The sequence below is a fragment of the Vulpes vulpes genome, chromosome 8 (genome assembly GCF_048418805.1).
Source record: "Vulpes vulpes isolate BD-2025 chromosome 8, VulVul3, whole genome shotgun sequence".
NCBI classification, from domain to species: domain Eukaryota; kingdom Metazoa; phylum Chordata; class Mammalia; order Carnivora; family Canidae; genus Vulpes; species Vulpes vulpes.
In genome coordinates, this window is record NC_132787.1 from 98,713,431 (window position 1) to 98,731,662 (window position 18,232).

The 18,232-nt window shown below is 38.6% G+C and overlaps 2 protein-coding genes across 2 annotated transcripts in view; one reads left to right on the forward strand and one right to left on the reverse strand.

Annotated features, from left to right (window-relative positions):
- The window catches only part of GEN1 (GEN1 Holliday junction 5' flap endonuclease), a 32,963-nt gene extending 24,321 nt beyond the window's left edge, over positions 1-8,642 (reverse strand). The window contains exons 1-3 of the mRNA XM_026014949.2: positions 8,556-8,642; positions 8,119-8,220; positions 350-552 (exon numbers count right to left, since the gene is read on the reverse strand). Coding sequence (XP_025870734.2) covers positions 350-510 — 161 coding nt within the window. The 5' untranslated portion in view covers positions 511-552; positions 8,119-8,220; positions 8,556-8,642. The remainder of the gene's footprint in view (positions 1-349; positions 553-8,118; positions 8,221-8,555) is intronic.
- Positions 8,643-8,664: 22 nt separating this feature from the next.
- Positions 8,665-18,232, forward strand: part of SMC6 (structural maintenance of chromosomes 6) — a 71,451-nt gene continuing 61,883 nt past the window's right edge. Inside the window, exons 1-2 of the mRNA XM_072767666.1 lie at positions 8,665-8,860; positions 16,313-16,455. Coding sequence (XP_072623767.1) covers positions 16,318-16,455 — 138 coding nt within the window. The 5' untranslated portion in view covers positions 8,665-8,860; positions 16,313-16,317. The remainder of the gene's footprint in view (positions 8,861-16,312; positions 16,456-18,232) is intronic.

Sequence of the window (18,232 nt, forward strand, 5' to 3'; positions counted from 1 at the left end):
AACAGAATTTATGAACACAAGGTGTATTTTGCAAGTAGAGCTGGCAAGACTTCCTGATAGATTGGATGTAAGGAGGGGTCAAACAGAGAATGGCTCGCAAACTTCTGGCTTCTAGTCACTACAGTTTCCTAGTGGATACATTAAGTAGGCAGCTAGGTCTGTGAATCTGGAACTCAAAGGATAGGAAGTACAGATTTGTGTCACTGATTTAGAGATAGAAACGTGTTAGTGTATTTTAAAATCTCAAAACATAAAGCAAGAACAACAAAAAAACAAAGTGGAAACAAAACCAAGACATCAGCTGCTTATGCAATCCTACATTTATATACTAAGGACTTTTATTATATACCTGAGGTGGGGCTTCATGACTGTTCCAATCATTTTTTTGACTGTCTGTGCTTCACATACCCAGAGACTCAGATCAACTGCAATGGTTTTCCCACAAAGATGATGCAAGTGGATGTGCTGCTTAACAGGCTCCAAAATTTGCCACAAGTCGTTCACTCCCATTCTGGTGATTACCTGATGTTACTTGAAACACACTTCATAAGACTGTTAAAAGACACGGAAGCTTAGAACCGAAATTCAAATAATGTATTCTGTGTTTGTTTAGGATAATTCAAAAATAGAGAATTCTCCTTGTCAGCTTTTTGGAATGAGTCAAGAACATGTGAAACATTAATAGTGGTAGTAACTGATTTACTAGCTACAAAAATATTGATGTATCTAATGGATTAAAAGTTATTTGTGGACCGCTGGTTGGCTCAGTGGTTCAGCAGTCTGCCTTTAGCTCAGGGTGTGATCCCAGGGTCCTGGGATTGAGTCCACATTAGACTCCCTGTGTGGGGCCTGCTTCTCCCTCTACCTATGTCTCTGCCTCTTTCTTTGTGTGTCTCTCATGAATAAATAAATACTTTAAAAAGTTAATTGCAAATTGTACCATGCTAAGTTTGTTCATTAAACCTACTCATCACCAAATATGGGTTTCTCTGTAGTACTGAAAAACAAAGTTATATTTAAATTTAATGTAACTCAAATGTCAATGGTCTTATCCCTCCTCATTTTCTCTTCTTGTCTATGTTCTCCTTAGCAGTGGTTGAGAATAATATTTCTCACATGGTTACATTAACATTACATGAAATTTAGAAAAGGAGAAAGAGACCCAAACATAGTAACGGGCTTTGTTCCAGCTGTTAACAAGAGATGACAAATGCAGAGATGGGTACCAGGGATGCTGCAAATCGTATGTCTTCTTAAGAAGTCACTCCTTGATATACATACCTAAAGGGAGAATAGGACTAGTTCTCTATCATAACCAGGAAAAACAAAAAAACAAAAGCAAAGAAGCATGCAAACAACTAAAAAAAATCCCCCCAAAACCCAAGGGGTCAATGAAAGAAAAGTATGATGAAAAATGAGGAGGGATAGGGTAGGACAGAAAATGGAAAGCTGGAGGCATATGGAATTATCGTTTTAAAAAATCATTAGTTCTTCAAATTGCAAGATCACACGTGCTCACTGTAGAAAAATAAAATATCTTTTAGAAGAACAAAAAATTTTAAATCACCTATAGTGCCACTATTCAAAGAAAACTAATACTAAATTCTTCAGCATACAAAACATTTTAAAAACAAAATTGACCTAAACTCTGCTATTCTGGTGTGCTTTGGTATCTTCTGTAGTCTAGTTTTTCCTTACTAAACATCTATATCTTTCTCTTAATTTTTTAAATATTTGATGAGAGTATTATGTAATTGCAATGAAGATTCAGTCTGACTCTACAAACATAATCTAGATTATCATTCTCTGAATAATGACCTTAATTCATTCCAGAAACACAGGTAGGATACAAAAAATACTGCAAAAGTCATCACCATGCATCGAAGTAAAACCAGGGCAAAGTCACTCCAAATAAAAAAAATACTGTCTCATCTATTTAACAGATCCCACAACCAAAGCAAATTTTCTCAAATCACACATGGCTGCAAAGAAAATAAATGCTGGAGTGTTATTTTCTCTGCACTTTTCTGAATCTTAATTTTATAACGTGGTCAGGGTCACTGTAAATATTGTGTATTCATTTTCAAAATACAGAACTGCACCAATATTTACTGATAGGTCACTTTACAAAGAAAAATATACACATTTAAATTCAAAGTCTAAAGCATTTAGTAGTCAGTTTCACATAAAAAGCCCCTCTGGTTGAATGTTGCACGGTGGCATTAATTTAAAGATAAGGTTTTGTCTCCATTAATGTATAAAGTTGTAGTTAACTCTGGACAAAGAGTGGGGACACACTTTTGTAAGTCATTATTATGAAAGGGAATGAGACTTTTATATTCTTAAACATCAGAATGCATAAAATTCAGAAGGAGAAAGTCTGAGAGGGACATTTCTTGTTGACAGTTTGGTTTTCTATTTGTGATTCAAGTTGTATACTGGAAGGGATGGCTATTGAAGGAAATTATGCAATTTCTCTCTCTGGAGGAATATTGTAACTTATCACATTTCATTTAAATGTGACCCTGACTCTAGCTGTCAAAATTTTAAATGCAGGTTATCTTCTGATTAGCAAAAGCTCTCCCAGGAATTTAAGATACGCTCTTAGCTGTGAGCAGATTTATATAAAAGGGTATCGATTGCAGCATTGTCTATAATAGCAAAACAATGAGAAGAACCAAATGTCCATCAATAGAGGAATTTCTTTAATAAATTATGGTGTTTGAATAGAATAGATAATGCAGCAGAAAAAAAAAAGGATAGATCTACATGTGCAAGCAGTCTCCAAGTTTTAAAATGAAAACAGATACAAAATAGGTTCTATATCAGGGATGACTATAGTTTAGGAAGGGGAAGAATAATTACTCTTCAAAGTATACCCCCTTTGTGTTAATCTTTTAAATAATCATAGGCATATATTACTTTTCAAATTAAAAAAAAATTAAAAAGTATGATCCTATCTGAAAAACGTTGGGGAAATAAAACTAGAAATCTTTAGATTGGTTTACTTCTTGCCTAAATATGGAGACCAAATATGACCATAGTTCATGGGTCAAATTAAAAAGCCAGTTTCTGCAAACTTATATAGAGTACCTCACATCAAATTTGTCTTGAGAATGGCTTTTTTAGGATGAGAGATTCACATTTTTCTGGTTTCCTTCAGATTGTGTAGGAGCTAGTCACGTGGACTTAGGCAATTCACATTTTTTCCTCTGGTCTTTCCTGCTCACAGGTTCCTTCCTTACTGTCTTACCTCTAATGTTTCATTACATGAGTTGACTAAACATATATAAGTAAATAATAATGAATGAAGATTGCCATCTAGTGCAGTGTTATTTATGATGGCATAGATAAACACACATTTATGTACAGGACTGCAATGCATATTATATTTCTTCTGAGGATTATAGAAAAAAAAACAGATATTGATGAAGTAGACTTTTTTTTAACAACTGTAGTTCTCTAAACACTAGGAACATTTTGTAAAGACTTTAATGGAATACTATTCACTAGAGTAGCGAAGCCTGGAAAAAAATAAGGCTGGGAAAAAAAATAGGGCTGGAACTGATTCTATTAAAACATTAAAATTCCACAGATTGGATCACTTAATCAAGAGGGCTTTCAACTAAGCCCATAAATAGTATTTTAATGTAACATGATTATTACACTTAAAACTTAATTCATGCTATTTTATTTTCTTTTGTCAGAATAAACCTGGTTTAAAGAATCCACAGTTATGTTACAAAACAACCAGCACTGGTAGTTGAACAGTTGTAAGTAGTGTCTATCTGGGGCATCTATTTTGGCTATTCCTTTATTAAAATGTGAGGGAACACTACAAAGTTGTAACAATAGCTACTTAAACACAACTGTTATGAACAATGTAGGCAAAAAGAAAAGTAACAATTATCTATTGGTTCCCAGACAGCAAAATTTGAGTTACTGTCTCTGAGCTAAAGTGTTTTTTTTTCTCCACTTTTCCTGAGTTATGTGGTATTTTCCAGAAAACTGTCTCTTTCCTTGCCAATCTTTTTGGTCACTATATTTTAAAAATCTATCTCAAAGCTTTTAGAACAACTTTGATATTTCACCTTACAGTCTCCGTGTATCTATTGAGATGGATTTGAAAAAGATGGGAGTCTCTCTTCTGCTCCCCAAGTACACACCTATTAAATAGTAATGCTTGCCTCAGTTTCTTTCATTAGCGTAGAATTGTTGCTACTGTGAACTGTGCTATTTTTTCCACTTTTCTCTGAATGATAGGAATCAAGGGGACATCTTATAGGAGCTAGCTTCTATGACATGCCCCAAAGAATCTTTTTCTCTGAGTAACTTGAATGAACTTCTATTAGACCTTCTTGAATTACAAGGCTTTATAAAGCTTTCACTACTTTTAACTAGAAAATAATGAATTAGAACAATGCCAAACAACATATTAAAAAGGTGTGGGTGGTGGGCATGGGAATTGGAAAGTGAGCAGAAGGAATTATAGGAAGAGTATTTTTAGAGGCAGAGGCAGACTACACTAGAAAGCACATTATTGCTGAGCCTCCTTTGAAGACTCTATAGTAAACTCTTCTCCATTCTCCCTAATATTATTTATCCCACTTCATCTGCCATCTCCTGTGGGCACTTAACTAGATTTGCCTACTTTGCCTTCATGTGGATGCATAATATGCATTTAACTATTGATTCCACCACATCTCCTTAAAACTTTGATTTCCAGTTGCTTAGACCAAAAACTCAGCAGTCCTCCTTGATTCTTTACTTTGCTCCCCAATACCCGCTCTACCAGCAAATCCTCTACCTTCAAAATATATCTGAAATCCTCATTTTTTAAAAAAGACTTTATGTATTTATTCATGAGAGATATAAAGAGGCAGAGACATGGGCAGAGAGAAGAGCAGGCTCTCTGTGGGGAGCCTGATGTGAGACTCGATCCCAGGACCCCAGGATCATGACTTGAGCCAAAGGTAGATGCTCAACCACTGAGCCACCCTGGTGCCCCTGAAATCCCCATTGCTAATGAAAATCCCCTGGCATTGCCTGTATATAAGTAAGTCTCCCAACTGGCCTCCCTGCTTCTTTTTACTACTCTTCTCCCTCACACAACTGTTCTCCTCAAAGAAGCCAAGTGATCCTGTTTAAAAACCTAAAACATTAAATCACCTTCCTGTTTGTCACATGTTAATTTACTTCTTCACTTACGGTGCTATCTTATAGCCAGTTATAAAACACACACACAAAAATAAATAAATAAAGAGTAAAATTACCTAAGTGTTTGACATGTAATCCATTATTTCAAAATCCTATTTTAGGATTATTGTCATTAGATCTACTATCTAAATTGGTTAAGTTTAAAATGCATGTTCCTTTTGAAGATCACTCCTAAAAGCAGCATAAAGAATATCCCAATAGACCAGAAAGAGGAAAATTATGTGAAATGTGTATTTTATGAAAAATAACACGTTTTAAGAATGCAGTTAATCCAAAATGTCTATTCCCACGGTCTATAGTTCTCCACTCCATGCCACTTTCTTTGCTCCAGCGCTTCCTCTGAACATTAAGTTGCAACGGTAAGATGATAAAAGGATATAAAGTTCCAAAAGGGACAGAATCCAACAACTTTTAAGATATTCAAGTACAACTACACTCAGAGATAGAATAGATGGTTTTTGAATGAGTTCATGATCAACCTGATGAGGTTACTTGAAAATAGCTCAACACTAAGTAAAATTTAAATACAACATATATCAAACTCACAACTATGTATAATTTTTTCTTGCTTAATTTGAAAAATTTGTGATGTGGGACATGGTGAGTCTCTGTTCCCATCTTTTATAATGTCATAGTTTTATTGACATCAATATGTATTGCAGCCAATATATATTACATATAAAGTCTCATTAACATAGTAACAATTCTTAAGAATTAATGCAGCACAATACTTCATGTAAATCAACAAAGTCAGAACAACCCACAGTAAGTAACTTTATAACCTATTAGTGTATTCAATTTATTTAGTTTACTGAAAAGCGCTTGTCTTGGGATGGAAACCTAGGATGTTGGTCTTGGATGTAATACTGAAGCTGTATGACCTTGGAAAGACATTTAACCCATCTACAAAATGAGAGGTACTACACCAAATGAACCCTAAGATTCTGATAGTCTCTGAATTTCATGAACAATTTTGGTAGTTTGTACTACAATAAAAACACTCTATTCTAGATCCTACTGCTTGACAGAAAGAATATGAATTTCTAGTTTAAAAAAAGGGCTCAGGAATCCACTTCAGGTTAAAACAAAACAAATCCTTTGATGTAACCATATGGTGCCCATAAATCAATTTATGCTCCTAAAACTTCCTTAAAAGCTAATAAGCTTTTATTGGTTAATTATAAAACTGAATGAGGTGAGAAAAACACAGAACCTTGCTAATTCCAGTAATGAATCAAATTTTAAAGAACATAAAAAGAGGTCAGTGGATTGATTTATGCAAAAATACACATTTTATTAAACCAACAGTTTTCCAATTTTATTTCAGTTTTAAGCAAAAACATTAGGAAAAAACTGTTTAATGATAAAGTGAAACATTTTAAATTTCCCAATTCCCAAGACTATGTTTTCATATAAAGATAGGTAAATGGTTTATTTCAGGACAAGACTGGATTGTATGGGATTTCCACATAATTTCACTAATTAATGCTGTTTTTTAAATTATTTCTTCAGTTTTATTTTCCTATGAATTTAGTGTAGACTTTGAAGCATAACATACCTCAGACTTAAATTATCATTAAATATTTATTAAATGCTTATTGTGTACCAGGCACTCTAGATGCTAGAAACAGTAAGGAGAGATAAATCCCTTCATTTAAGGGTTTTAGTAGGGCAAGTGAAACTAGAGGTGAAAAGACAATTACAACAACGTGACAAGGACAGGCAGAGGTACCAGGAGTGAGCTACAGAAGTACATAGACTACGTACCTCACCCAACATTGGGCATCAAGGAAGGCTTCCTAAAGGAAGTGACATCTGAGCAGAAACCACCCAACCGTTTCCCATTGTTTACCAGGGAGGAACCATTGAGACCAGATATTGCAGTGTTCTAGTCTAGTTTGACCAGGTCCTACTTTTCATTGTGCCATGGCAAGGGCCACGATGGGAACAATATACATTTGATTATCTTTAGAAGCAAAAGGTGACTTCGATGGAAAAATTCCATTCCTGGAGCCCAGAAATGTCCTCTATTTGGGGGTGAAGCGGAGTAGCGGTAAATGCCACTTTTTCCCATCCGCTAAGGGAAGGCTGCGGAACACAGGAGGTACAATATTTAACTAGATCAACGTAATCACTTGAGGAGCCGTGTAAAGGCAGAAGAGGCAGGTTAATGTCTGGGCGACTACAGCACTGAAAACTACGCCAAGAAACTTAGAACCTCATTAGTTCCGATATTTCTTGGGGAAGAGGGGTGGTTACACGGCCACCCTGGTTAAAGGCTGTAACTAACCACACTGCCTTAAGGTAACTGCTATCATGGAAGTATTTTCAGAGCACATCATGAAAAAAGGAAAACCCCAGTGTGATTACGTCCGCTTGGGCCTGGAATAGGGTGTGGGCATTCGCCCCACAGTGTGCCCAGGAGGACGTCCAGGGGCCGCCCCACAGTGTGCCGGGGAGGACGTCTAGGGGTAGCTCCACCGTGCGCCCGGAAAGGACGTCCAGTCCGGGGGCCGCCCCACAAGGTACCCGGGAGGAGGACGTCCAGTCCGGGGACCGCCCCATAGTGCGCCCGGGAGGAGGACGTCGGGGGCCGCCCCACCGTGCGCCCGGGAGGAGGACGTCGGGGGCCGCCCCACCGTGCGCCCGGGAGGAGGACGTCGGGGGCCGCCCCACGGTGCGCCCGGGAGGAGGACGTCGGGGGCCGCCCCACGGTGCGCCCCGGGAGGAGGACGTCGGGGGCCGCCCCACGGTGCGCCCCGGGAGGAGGACGTCGGGGGCCGCCCCACGGTGCGCCCGGGAGGAGGACGTCCGGGGTGCACCGGCCTCAGCGGAGAGGGGCGAGCGAGGAGCGGCGGGGCCAGGCGGGCAGGGCCGCCTCCGACGCTCCGCGGGACTTACCCGGACAACCCTCTCTCCTCGGTTTTGGAAGACGCCCCCTCCGTCATTTACCACTTTGGCCCGAATCCTAACAGTTGCTGCCTCCAGGTTTACAAACTTTCTCTAAAAAAAAAAAAAAAAATTAAAAAGGAAAGAAAAGAAAATGCCTTCCCTCCTTTTGCCCTAAGCAAAGGCCAACGTTTGGGGCGCAGCACCCCGACGCGGGCGGCCGCGGGGCGCGCTTCTAATTCGGCGCCTCCCCACGTGGCCCCGCCTCTTCCGGGAAGTAGCCGTCCCCTCTCCCGACCGCCTCTCTCGCCAGGCTTTCCCAGCGCCCAGCCGGTCGGCTCTACGCATGCTTGGAACTGTTGCCGGGCTACTCCGACTCGTCTTCCCTTTCGCTTAGGCAAGTCGGTCGGCCCCGCGCGTCCCGCCGACGCCGAGCCCTGCGTGCCTACCCGCTTCCCCGTCCGCAGAGGGGCACTTCCGGCCCCTCCTCCTGGGCTCCAGTGGCGCGAAAACTCCGAACCGCGCACGCGCGGGCTGAGCCCCTGCGGGAGGGGGGGCGGGGCGCAGGCGCGGAGCGTCCCGCGGTGGGCGCCGGGGCAGCCAGCCTCCTGCCTCCTCCCGCCGCGGGCGCGCGGTTCCCCGCGGCCAACGGCGGCCGGCCGAGGCCGAGACGCCCCACGGTGCCCTCAGCGCCCCGCCGCAGCGCCACAGCCGCGCCGGTCCGGTTCCTCGGGGAGACTTGGACTTGTTCGAGGTAAGGTGAGGGCGCGCGCTGTCGCTCCCCCCGGCTCCGGAACCGTCCCCTGGCGCTGCCCCCTCGGCCGGCGCCCCCCAGCCCACCTGGTGGCGGCTCTGGCACCCGAGCGGCGGCGGCGGCGCCCCGGGTGTCCCCGCGGGCCGGAGCGGACGGGTCCGCCGGCCGGGACCTTCGGGCTGTCTCTGCGGGGCACACGGGTCCCCTGAACCGCGGGAAACTTGCTCGTCGCCGCTGTGGGCCCCTCCTCGGGCTCTGCCGGGCTGTGGGACCCAGCGCCCGGCCGCGGGCGGCCCTCGGCTGGGAGTCGCCGCCTGAGGGGACGGGGTCGGGGGGGGGGGGAGGGGGGGTCGGACATCCGGCTCTCCCTCGGCGGCTGCAACTTAGTCTGTCGAGGAGATGTAGGCGATGAGCACTTGGGTTGGATTTGTTGTCGAGCCCCAGCGTCATGACAACGCAGATTGTATCATCTAGAAGAAAATTAAAACTGTCATGTGTGGAGGTTGCGTGGTGGCATTTCTGTTCCCTCTTTTTCTGGTGGGAACGAGCTGGAGAGGAATCCCGACCGGGAATTGTGGAACCCAAGACTCCAGAGAAACGGCTGCAGGACCAATAAGACTTGAGAGAATACTGTGGTAATTCCTGGAAAGAGCCGCTATTTTGTGTGTAAACCTTGGAAGGCAGAATTTACGCGAGCTCTCCTTATCCTGTACATCTCACGAGTAGGAGATTAAAAGCGAGTGTTTTAAAGACAGGCTGTAGCGGAATGTATATTCAAAGAAGAAAAAAAAAAGTCCAAACTCCCTAACTTTTAGATGGCTGCTGTCTTTTAAAATATTCAATAGCAAAACAAAAACAAAAAAAACCCAATAGCCTGTGCATTGGCCTGCAGGTATTAGGTGTAGTAGTAGTTCCATGGGTGTGTGGTTGGAAGGGAACGTATTAGAACTTCTGCTTAGATTTACTTTATCTGATTCTGGTACTGTGTGAAATACAGAGTGATAATCTTATGCTGAGATATGTATTCAGATTTTCTTCTCCTGAATGGGTAGGAGTGCAGAAAATTGGGAGATCCCTAGAACATTGCCTTAAAGACATGTTTTTATGTAAGAGAATGAGTGTCGGGAGACCCAGAGCTTTTGAGTATCACCTCTCTTAAGTTTTCCTTCTTATTCTGTAATTGGAGGAAAATAGCTGTAGTACCTAACCGCAGGATTCTTAAATATGTGTGTGTGTGGTGGGAGGAGGGTATTTATAGCCCTATCTCTATCTGTAATAATTATACATCATTTAATATTGAACCTGGCAACAGGGTAAGCACAAATGGTATATTAAAGTTGTTAAAGTGAGAATCAGTTTTTATTCCCCAAAGGCTAATTTTACTAAGTGTCTAGAGGTGGAATTTTATATAAAACCTGCCTAAATTTTGACGCCTAAATTTTGACTTATTTTAAAACTAAAGTTAGAAAAGTGAATCAAAGCTGTACTTATTTTCAGGAATCCATAAACAAGTAACTCAAATTTTACCGTAATGATATGCATTATAGTTAAAACACAGTTACTGGTCACAGTTCTCTACACACACACACTCACTCACTAGTAAGTCCAGGTCCTTGAGGGTCAGGTAGAGTCACTAATATTAATGTTGCCATTCTCATTTACTAGTTAATGAGATACATTTTTTTCGCACTTAACATACTTTCCCTGGTGACCAAATTCAAAATAATTTCTGTAGCTTTCTTAGTACCACTCCCAAATCCACTCCTACTGCTGAGCATATTTTACCGCCTATTGACCTCTCCTTCGCAATGTCATAGGCGCACTTCAAACTCAGTGTTTCCAAGCAAAATAAATGTATTATTTATCCCTTTTCTTTCCAAACCTGCACTGTCTACTTAAAATGACATTTAGCATTGTGTGAAGGTTGTTTCTAAAAATGAAACACAAAATGATTTTATAAAGCTCAAAGTTTTAATAGTAATATTAGAAGGACACATCACAATAGAATTCTTTTTGTAGTTTTATACATTAGCAAAGATAGATAAGAAGATGACTAGATTAATAGCCAGTTTTGCTGCCTATAAACAAACTCAGTTGCTTATGCCTGGAGGAATCTAGGCATTGAAGAGGTTTGACTTTGGGTTTTGGCAAACCTGGGTTTAGATGGACCTCTACTAAGGTATAGCTACACAAGCCTGGGCAGAATGTCTTCCCCTGGAGTCTCAATATCCCTTTTTGTAGAATAAGGGCAGTACTTATAAAGATTTTGAGGATCAAAGCAGATAAATTGTTTATCTCAAAAGCTAAGCATGTAGTAAGTAGATATTTAAGGAAATTAATGCTACTCCCTCACTTTACCCATACTTTTACATCTCTTGGTTTCTTCTGTTCCTTTCATCCCTGATCCTGCCACTGCTTTGCTGCACTGCCCCCTCACCCTTTAGTGGCTGGTCTTATTTGCCCCTATTCACTCTCTCTTATTTGACTTCCAGGTTGAGGCTACAAGGATGTTATTAAAAATAACATATATGAGTCTTATAAATAAATAAATAAATAAATAAAGTCTGAGTTTTCAGATTTTATTATCTGAAATGCTATGCTTGCTGTTTCCCAGTTTTGCAGATCTAGAATTGTTTGATAGACTTAGGAATTTTTTTCACTTAAATATTTGTATTACTTGTTATGTGTTGCATCTTATGATTTTGTGATATATCCTAAGCAGTGTGCTTAATTAATTAGTTCCATACATTAAAAATGAGATTGTTTAATGCAGAATTTAGTATGTTGGTGGTGGTGGGAGGGGCAGAATTGGAGATGAGGTAAATAGTCTACAGCTGATACAGATGTAGCAGCAATTTTCCTTTATTTTTTACCACATTTTCTGTTGATAATTTCAGTTCTGTCTGTTCTCACTGCCCTTGGTTCTTACTTGGGTATTAATGGGAAGTAGGAATTATTAGATGGCTCATGTTAAAATTTAAAATTGAGAAATTTATATAATCCTGTTGAAGTGTATTTGATCTATCAAATTTCCTATTCACTTGCTGCAATGAACTCTTGGTTATTGATTTTTCCTTCTTCAACTTATTTTTTTATTGATAGTTGTATATATGTTACTATTCTGCTCTGATTTGCCTCCAGTGAGGGATAGGAGATATGTTCCTTAATTCTGACTTTTTTATTCTAAATAAACAAATGAAGAGCTTTAAGGATGTATTGAAAATCTCAGAGGAGATTTTTTTTTTTTTTTTTGCCTTTTGTATTTCAGAATATTAGAAGTATTTTTCTTTGCATCTATTTATATGTCTGTTCAGCCTTTTGGAAACAATTTTACTGTTTTAACTTGTATCTACCTCTCAGGACATTCATATGTGTTTTTAAAAATTCATTATCATTAAATTACAGAGTGATTTTTATGTTTTTTAATTTTTTTTTTCAGAGTGATTTTTATTTTAAAAGGTAGGATCCTTCAGTGTCTGTCAGATGCATGTTACCATGGCAACCTAATAGCAAACTGCAAATCCTAGGCCAAGCACAGCAAATAAAAAACATCGTCATCATGTAGCACACCATCTTCCGTGTAGTACAGAATCTCACATTCATTGTAAGAAGCTTAACCACATTTATCTATATGCACCTCCTCCCCAGAGTTTTACTTGAAAAACTGCCATTTTTTTCATGGTAAAATACTAAGATCAGTCAGCTGATGTCTCAGTGTCTGCTAACTGCAAGATCATTATTGGGCATTAATGAAACAGTATTGGTAATGTGTCCTCTTTGCTCTCCTACAATAAATAAATTACTGCTCGGTAAATGTAAAGGAAATAGAGGATGGGTGGGAGAGAAGGAATTTTTGGGAAAATAATGGCATGGTGATATTCTAGGGAATTTAGGTAGCAACAAGCTGAAACTAATATACATTGAGCCTTGTTAAATAGTTTGAGGAATAGGTTGGATTTTCAAGTTTTGACTTGTGTAAGAGATTCAAAATTAACATTCATTTATTTGTAAAAAAAAAAAAGATGTTGAATATTATGTAATTATGACTGTAATGCTAATATTATTTTAGGCATTTGTTTGGGTTAAATGTCCTTCACATTTGATCTAACAAATACCTTTTAGATGGTATTTGTTTTATCATGATTAGGTTCTTTATTGCCTTATGGATAGGATAAAGTCGAAGTTTTAAAATGTTTACAACAGTTCTTAAACTTTAATGCACTTACGAATCTCCTGAGGTCTTGTTAAAAATGAAGATTCTGATTCATTTGGTTTAGGAAGGGGCCTGAGATTCTGGATACCTAATACATTCCCAGGAGATATAGATGCTATTTGCTGGTCCTTGGACCATACTTTGAATATCAGATCTATTAGTCATTCTATGGTTGGCTTCTTCTCTTCTGTTCTAACTTAATTGCTTACTAGCTATGCCTCATAATTTATGGCACTGTGTCATGGACTTGCTTATAGTATCCCCTATACTAAACAGTTTGCAGAGAGTGGTCCAGGATCCATGAGACTCTTTGAAAGGGTCTACAAAGTCAAACAGTTTCAAAATAACAGCCTGATGTTATTTGCCTTTTTCACTGTCATTCACCTATGAACGAATGGAGTTTTCCAGAGGTTATAAGAAATGTCTCCTTTCAGAGTCATTGCTCTGAGGATTTATAGAAGGTGTACATGTGTGTTCTTTATTTTAAAAGTTTCTCAGTTTTAATTTACAATATGGTCAATATTGATAGATATAAACAAAAAGCTCTTTGAAGTCCTGAGAACTTTTTAAGAGGTCAGTCACAGCCTTTGAGAACTGTAGCCCTGTGGTATTAGGTTGTAGATGCAAAGATTCTTGTCTAAAACTTTACCAGAGCTCTTTCCTTAGCTGCAGTGACTACTGGATCAGTGGGAATTTTGGTGTTTCCATGTACTTTTACCTGCCTGGGTAGGGGTAGAAGTTCTCATGTGACACCATCCAATGGGAAATAGGAGTAAGTAGCACCCTATACTGCCTGATGGGAGTGGATATCTAGGCTCTCTAGGTGGGCCCTACTGACACCATTATGGCTCCCTATTTGGCCAACGTGGCATTCTCTGACACTAGTCCAATTGGGATGTGGAGATGCGTACTTAATGGTCTTATAAACTGGAAGTACAGGCTATCTGCTTGGCCTTTGCTAGTGTGTGTGTGTGTGTGTGTGTGTGTGTGTGTGTGTGTTGTTGGGGGAGTAGAAGGAGGCACTGTAGTTTTTTTTGTGGTATTTGGCTGGAGCAGAGCAATTATGATCTAAATGTCTTCTGTCTTGTTAGGATGCAGTTTTTCTGGTCCTTTGGCTGGAGAGAACAAGCTTTCATTTGGGTCTTTTTGCCCTCTGCACCTGCTGATGTCTCCCCAGCTGCTGTCTTCTCCAAGTCTGGGATATTTGTGGCAAAGCAAAAACTCAGGGAACTTACCACGATGTCATTTCTTGTGTCTTAAGGTCCCTGGCCAATCTACCTCCTTTTCATTCAGAGTCATCTTATGTTTGTTGTATATATATAATTGGTAAAGTTTTTGGTTTTACTAAGCAAGAGGAATAGGGAAAAGTATATCTATTCCATTTTCCTGGAAGTGGAAGTCTCTGATTGCTTTTAATTTGTGCTTTGAAAGATTCAAGGATTAAATTCTCGACCCACTGCATATATCCTTTATATTTGGTTGTATAAAAAGTATGAATAAACATTAAAATATTCCCATTAAAGAAAACCTAGATTGGAAAAAGCAAAGATCTAGTTTTTGGAGAAAATATTTCAGTATTTAGTTAAATAGAATTTATATGAAGGAGTCATGACTGCAGATGAGGATTTTACAAAATGTAAGGTAATCTAGCTTTTTACTCTCAGTGTTTTGGAAAATAAAATTATTATGGAAAAATGATTCAGGAGGATATAGTGAACCTGTGAAAACTGATGTACAAGAAAAAAATTTAAATGATTTCAAAAAGTTAAATTTCAAGTCTCTACTTTCTAATAGCTTTAAACCTACTTCTCACTTTGAAAAAACATTTTAATGTGTCATGCAGTAGAAGTGATTTCAGAACAATAAGAGGATGGGAAAACCACTCAAATCACTTAATGAGGCATGCATTGTCAAAATAACCAAGTCTGACAAAGGTAGTTCCCCAAAATATGCACAGATATTTCTGCAAGATTGGTTATGTCAATATAAGTTTGCAAAGCAGTGGATTAAAAAAATTAAACCCTGTGTTAGGATGTCTCTTCCTTTCTTACCCTCCTTTTCTTGCTCACACTCCTTCTAATAGAGGCCCCATTCTGGTTCCAGCACATCTCTTTGGAACCCCATTCCACTGTTCCCCCACCCTTCCGACAAATATACAATAAGATTGGCTTTGTTGCCCTGTGTGCATATCGTCACATATGGCTGTCGTCTCTATTGAGGACTACCTGGAATCCATCAGTCTAAAATCAAGAGAGAGAAAACCTTATTAACTCTTTTGCTGCCCAGGTACCTGGTGCAGACCTGGTTGCTATGGTATGCTACATGGGGTCTTAAATAGATCAAGAGTAGAACTGTTCTTCTTTCTTTGTATCTTAGACATTTTTGATTACCTATATTGTGGATTTTTCTCTCCATTTACTCAGCAAATAATTATTGGGTACATATCATTTTAAGTCTTAAATGTATTTTATAGAGAAAAATGAAAGTAACAATCAGTATTTAATTTTAATCAGACTGTCCTCTTTAACTTGAGGTGCAGTATTCATACGTTCTGAAAATCTTGTATAATTTTAAATACATTTGTTTTCTAGGCATACATTTTATATATATTGGTAAAAAGTAGATACCATGGACTATTTCTTTAGAGAATAGATAAGGGAAACAATAGTTTTATCTGAAAAAAAAAATGAATGGTTGCTCTGGGATAATTTCAAAGGCATTATGGCATCTCTATTAATACATCTAGGAAACTAGAAACCACAGCTTCACAAGTAAAATCTTTTACCTTTTGTGAGTTTAGGAGTCAGAACATTTAGATAGGCCCATATCAATAAAATCTTGGTCATGAATAACTGAAATAAAATCAGATAGTGTAGCATATGCACATGATTTAAATAGGTGAAATCATACATTTATTACCCTGCAGGTTGTAAGTCTGACATGACTCCCAGGGCTAAAACCAAGGTGGCAGTAGGGCTGAGTTTCTTTCTGGACACTTGAGTGGGAGAATATGTTTCGTTGCCTCTCCAGCCTCTAGTGACCACCTGCCTTTTTTGGCTCTTGGCCTCCTTTCTCATGTACAGATGTTATTTTTACTTTTTTCAAAGTAAAAACCAAATGAACATAGTACTTAAAACTTAAGCTTTGTTTCACTTATTTTGTTAAGTTCAATATGTATGGAATAATTATATGGATGCCTACGCTTGATTTACTTCATTGTTACTCTAATAAATGTTCAGACCCGATGGCCAAAAGAAAAGAAGAAAATTTCTTCTCTCCCGAAAATGCCAAAAGACCAAGACAAGAAGAGTTGGATGACTTTGACAAAGACGGTGATGAAGATGAATGTACAGTTTCTTTCACTAATGGTACCTCTACTTTGGTAAGTGCAAAATTTGGCAACTAGCATGGTTTTCATGTCTGGTTTATATGTCATATTCTTGCTAATTCAGTATCAGGAAAGGTGAATGATTTTTTTTTTTAAACTAAGGTAAAATAATATGACTACTTTTGATATTTATGTTAATTATTAGAAACAATCAGTAAAGAAAACAGTAAAACAAAGAGCTTGTTCTTTGGAAAGATCAATAAATTTGACAAATCTCTAGTAAGGCCAACAAAGGGGAGAAAAGAAAGAAGACACAGATTACAGATTATAGGAACAGAAACAAAACTGTAGCATCAACTCTGTAGACTTCAAAAGGACAATAAGGGACATGAGATGGTGTTCAACATCATTTGTTATTGGGGAAGTGCAAATTAAGACTCCAGTGAGATATTACTACACACCCATCAGAATGAGTGAAGTTAAAAACAACAGTGACAAGTTCAAATGCTGGCAAGGATGCAGGAAAACTGAATCATTCATAGGTTACTGGTGGGAATATAAAATGGTATGGCCACTCTGAAAAATAGTTTGGCTGTTCTTTTTCTTTTTTTTTTTTTTTAAATTCAATATGCAGCAACTTACAGTACAACTCAGCATTTGTCCCAGAGAAATGAAGATATACCTTCACACAAAAATATATACATGAATGTTTATAGCAGCATTATTTGTAATAGCCAAAAACTGAAATGACCCAGATGTCATTCAGTGAGTGAATGGTTAAATACTATGGTACACTCATACCATGAAATATTACTTAGCAGTAAACTCCCGATGTAGGAAACAATGGATATTTCTATAACATTTGTGGAATGACAGTGTTTTATAAATGGAGAACAGATTAGTGGACCAGGGGTTAAGGTGGGGGGAGATGGGCTATAAAAGGACAACAGGAGGGATCCTTGTGGTGATGGAAATATTCTGTATGGATGTTGACTATTTCAGTGTCAGTATCCTGGTTATGATAGTGTACTACAGTTTTTAAGATGTACCATGGGCAGAAACTGAGTAAAGAATTCATAGGATCCCTCTGTATTATTTCTTACAACTTCATCTACAATTAGATAAAAATAAAAATTTATTTTAAAACTCTTCAATCATAATTTCCAATATTCTGCTCATAAAAGGTTGTAAATATTTTTGCTTTTTAATAAGATGACGTCCAGAAGGAGAGAGCCAGGGAGTTTTTATTTATTTATTTGTTTGTTTTTTGCCAGGGAGTTTTTAAAGACACTGTTAAAATAGATGGATATTGGTAATATATGGTTGATGTATTTTGGTGTTTCTAATTACAAAATGTGACCCCTATATGCCAAACTCTTGATTAAAACATTTCTAAAACTCCAATGCTGATGTATGTATATTTACACTATGGGAATAATTTCTGTTTTATAGATTTAGAAACTATATATTCTTTATACATTGTCAAAGTCACACAGTTTATCAATAGTGACAGAAAATCACAAGAAAAGTTACTTACCTTTTAAGAACATGTGCTCTATTGTTTGAATTGTTTATAGCAAATTGAGTGTTCAAACCATAGCTGGATAGTCATCTTTCAGGGATGCTTTAAATATTGTTTTATATTTTATAGGAAATTTTACTGTACCAATGATTCTCAACCAAGGGGAGATTTTGCCCCCCACACCCCAGAAGACATTTAACAATGTCTGGACATGTTTTTGGTTGTCATAACTTGGAGTTAGCTGTGTGCTACTAGCATCTGGTGGGTAGAAGCTAGGGATGTTGTTAAAATTCTCAAAATGAGGGCAGC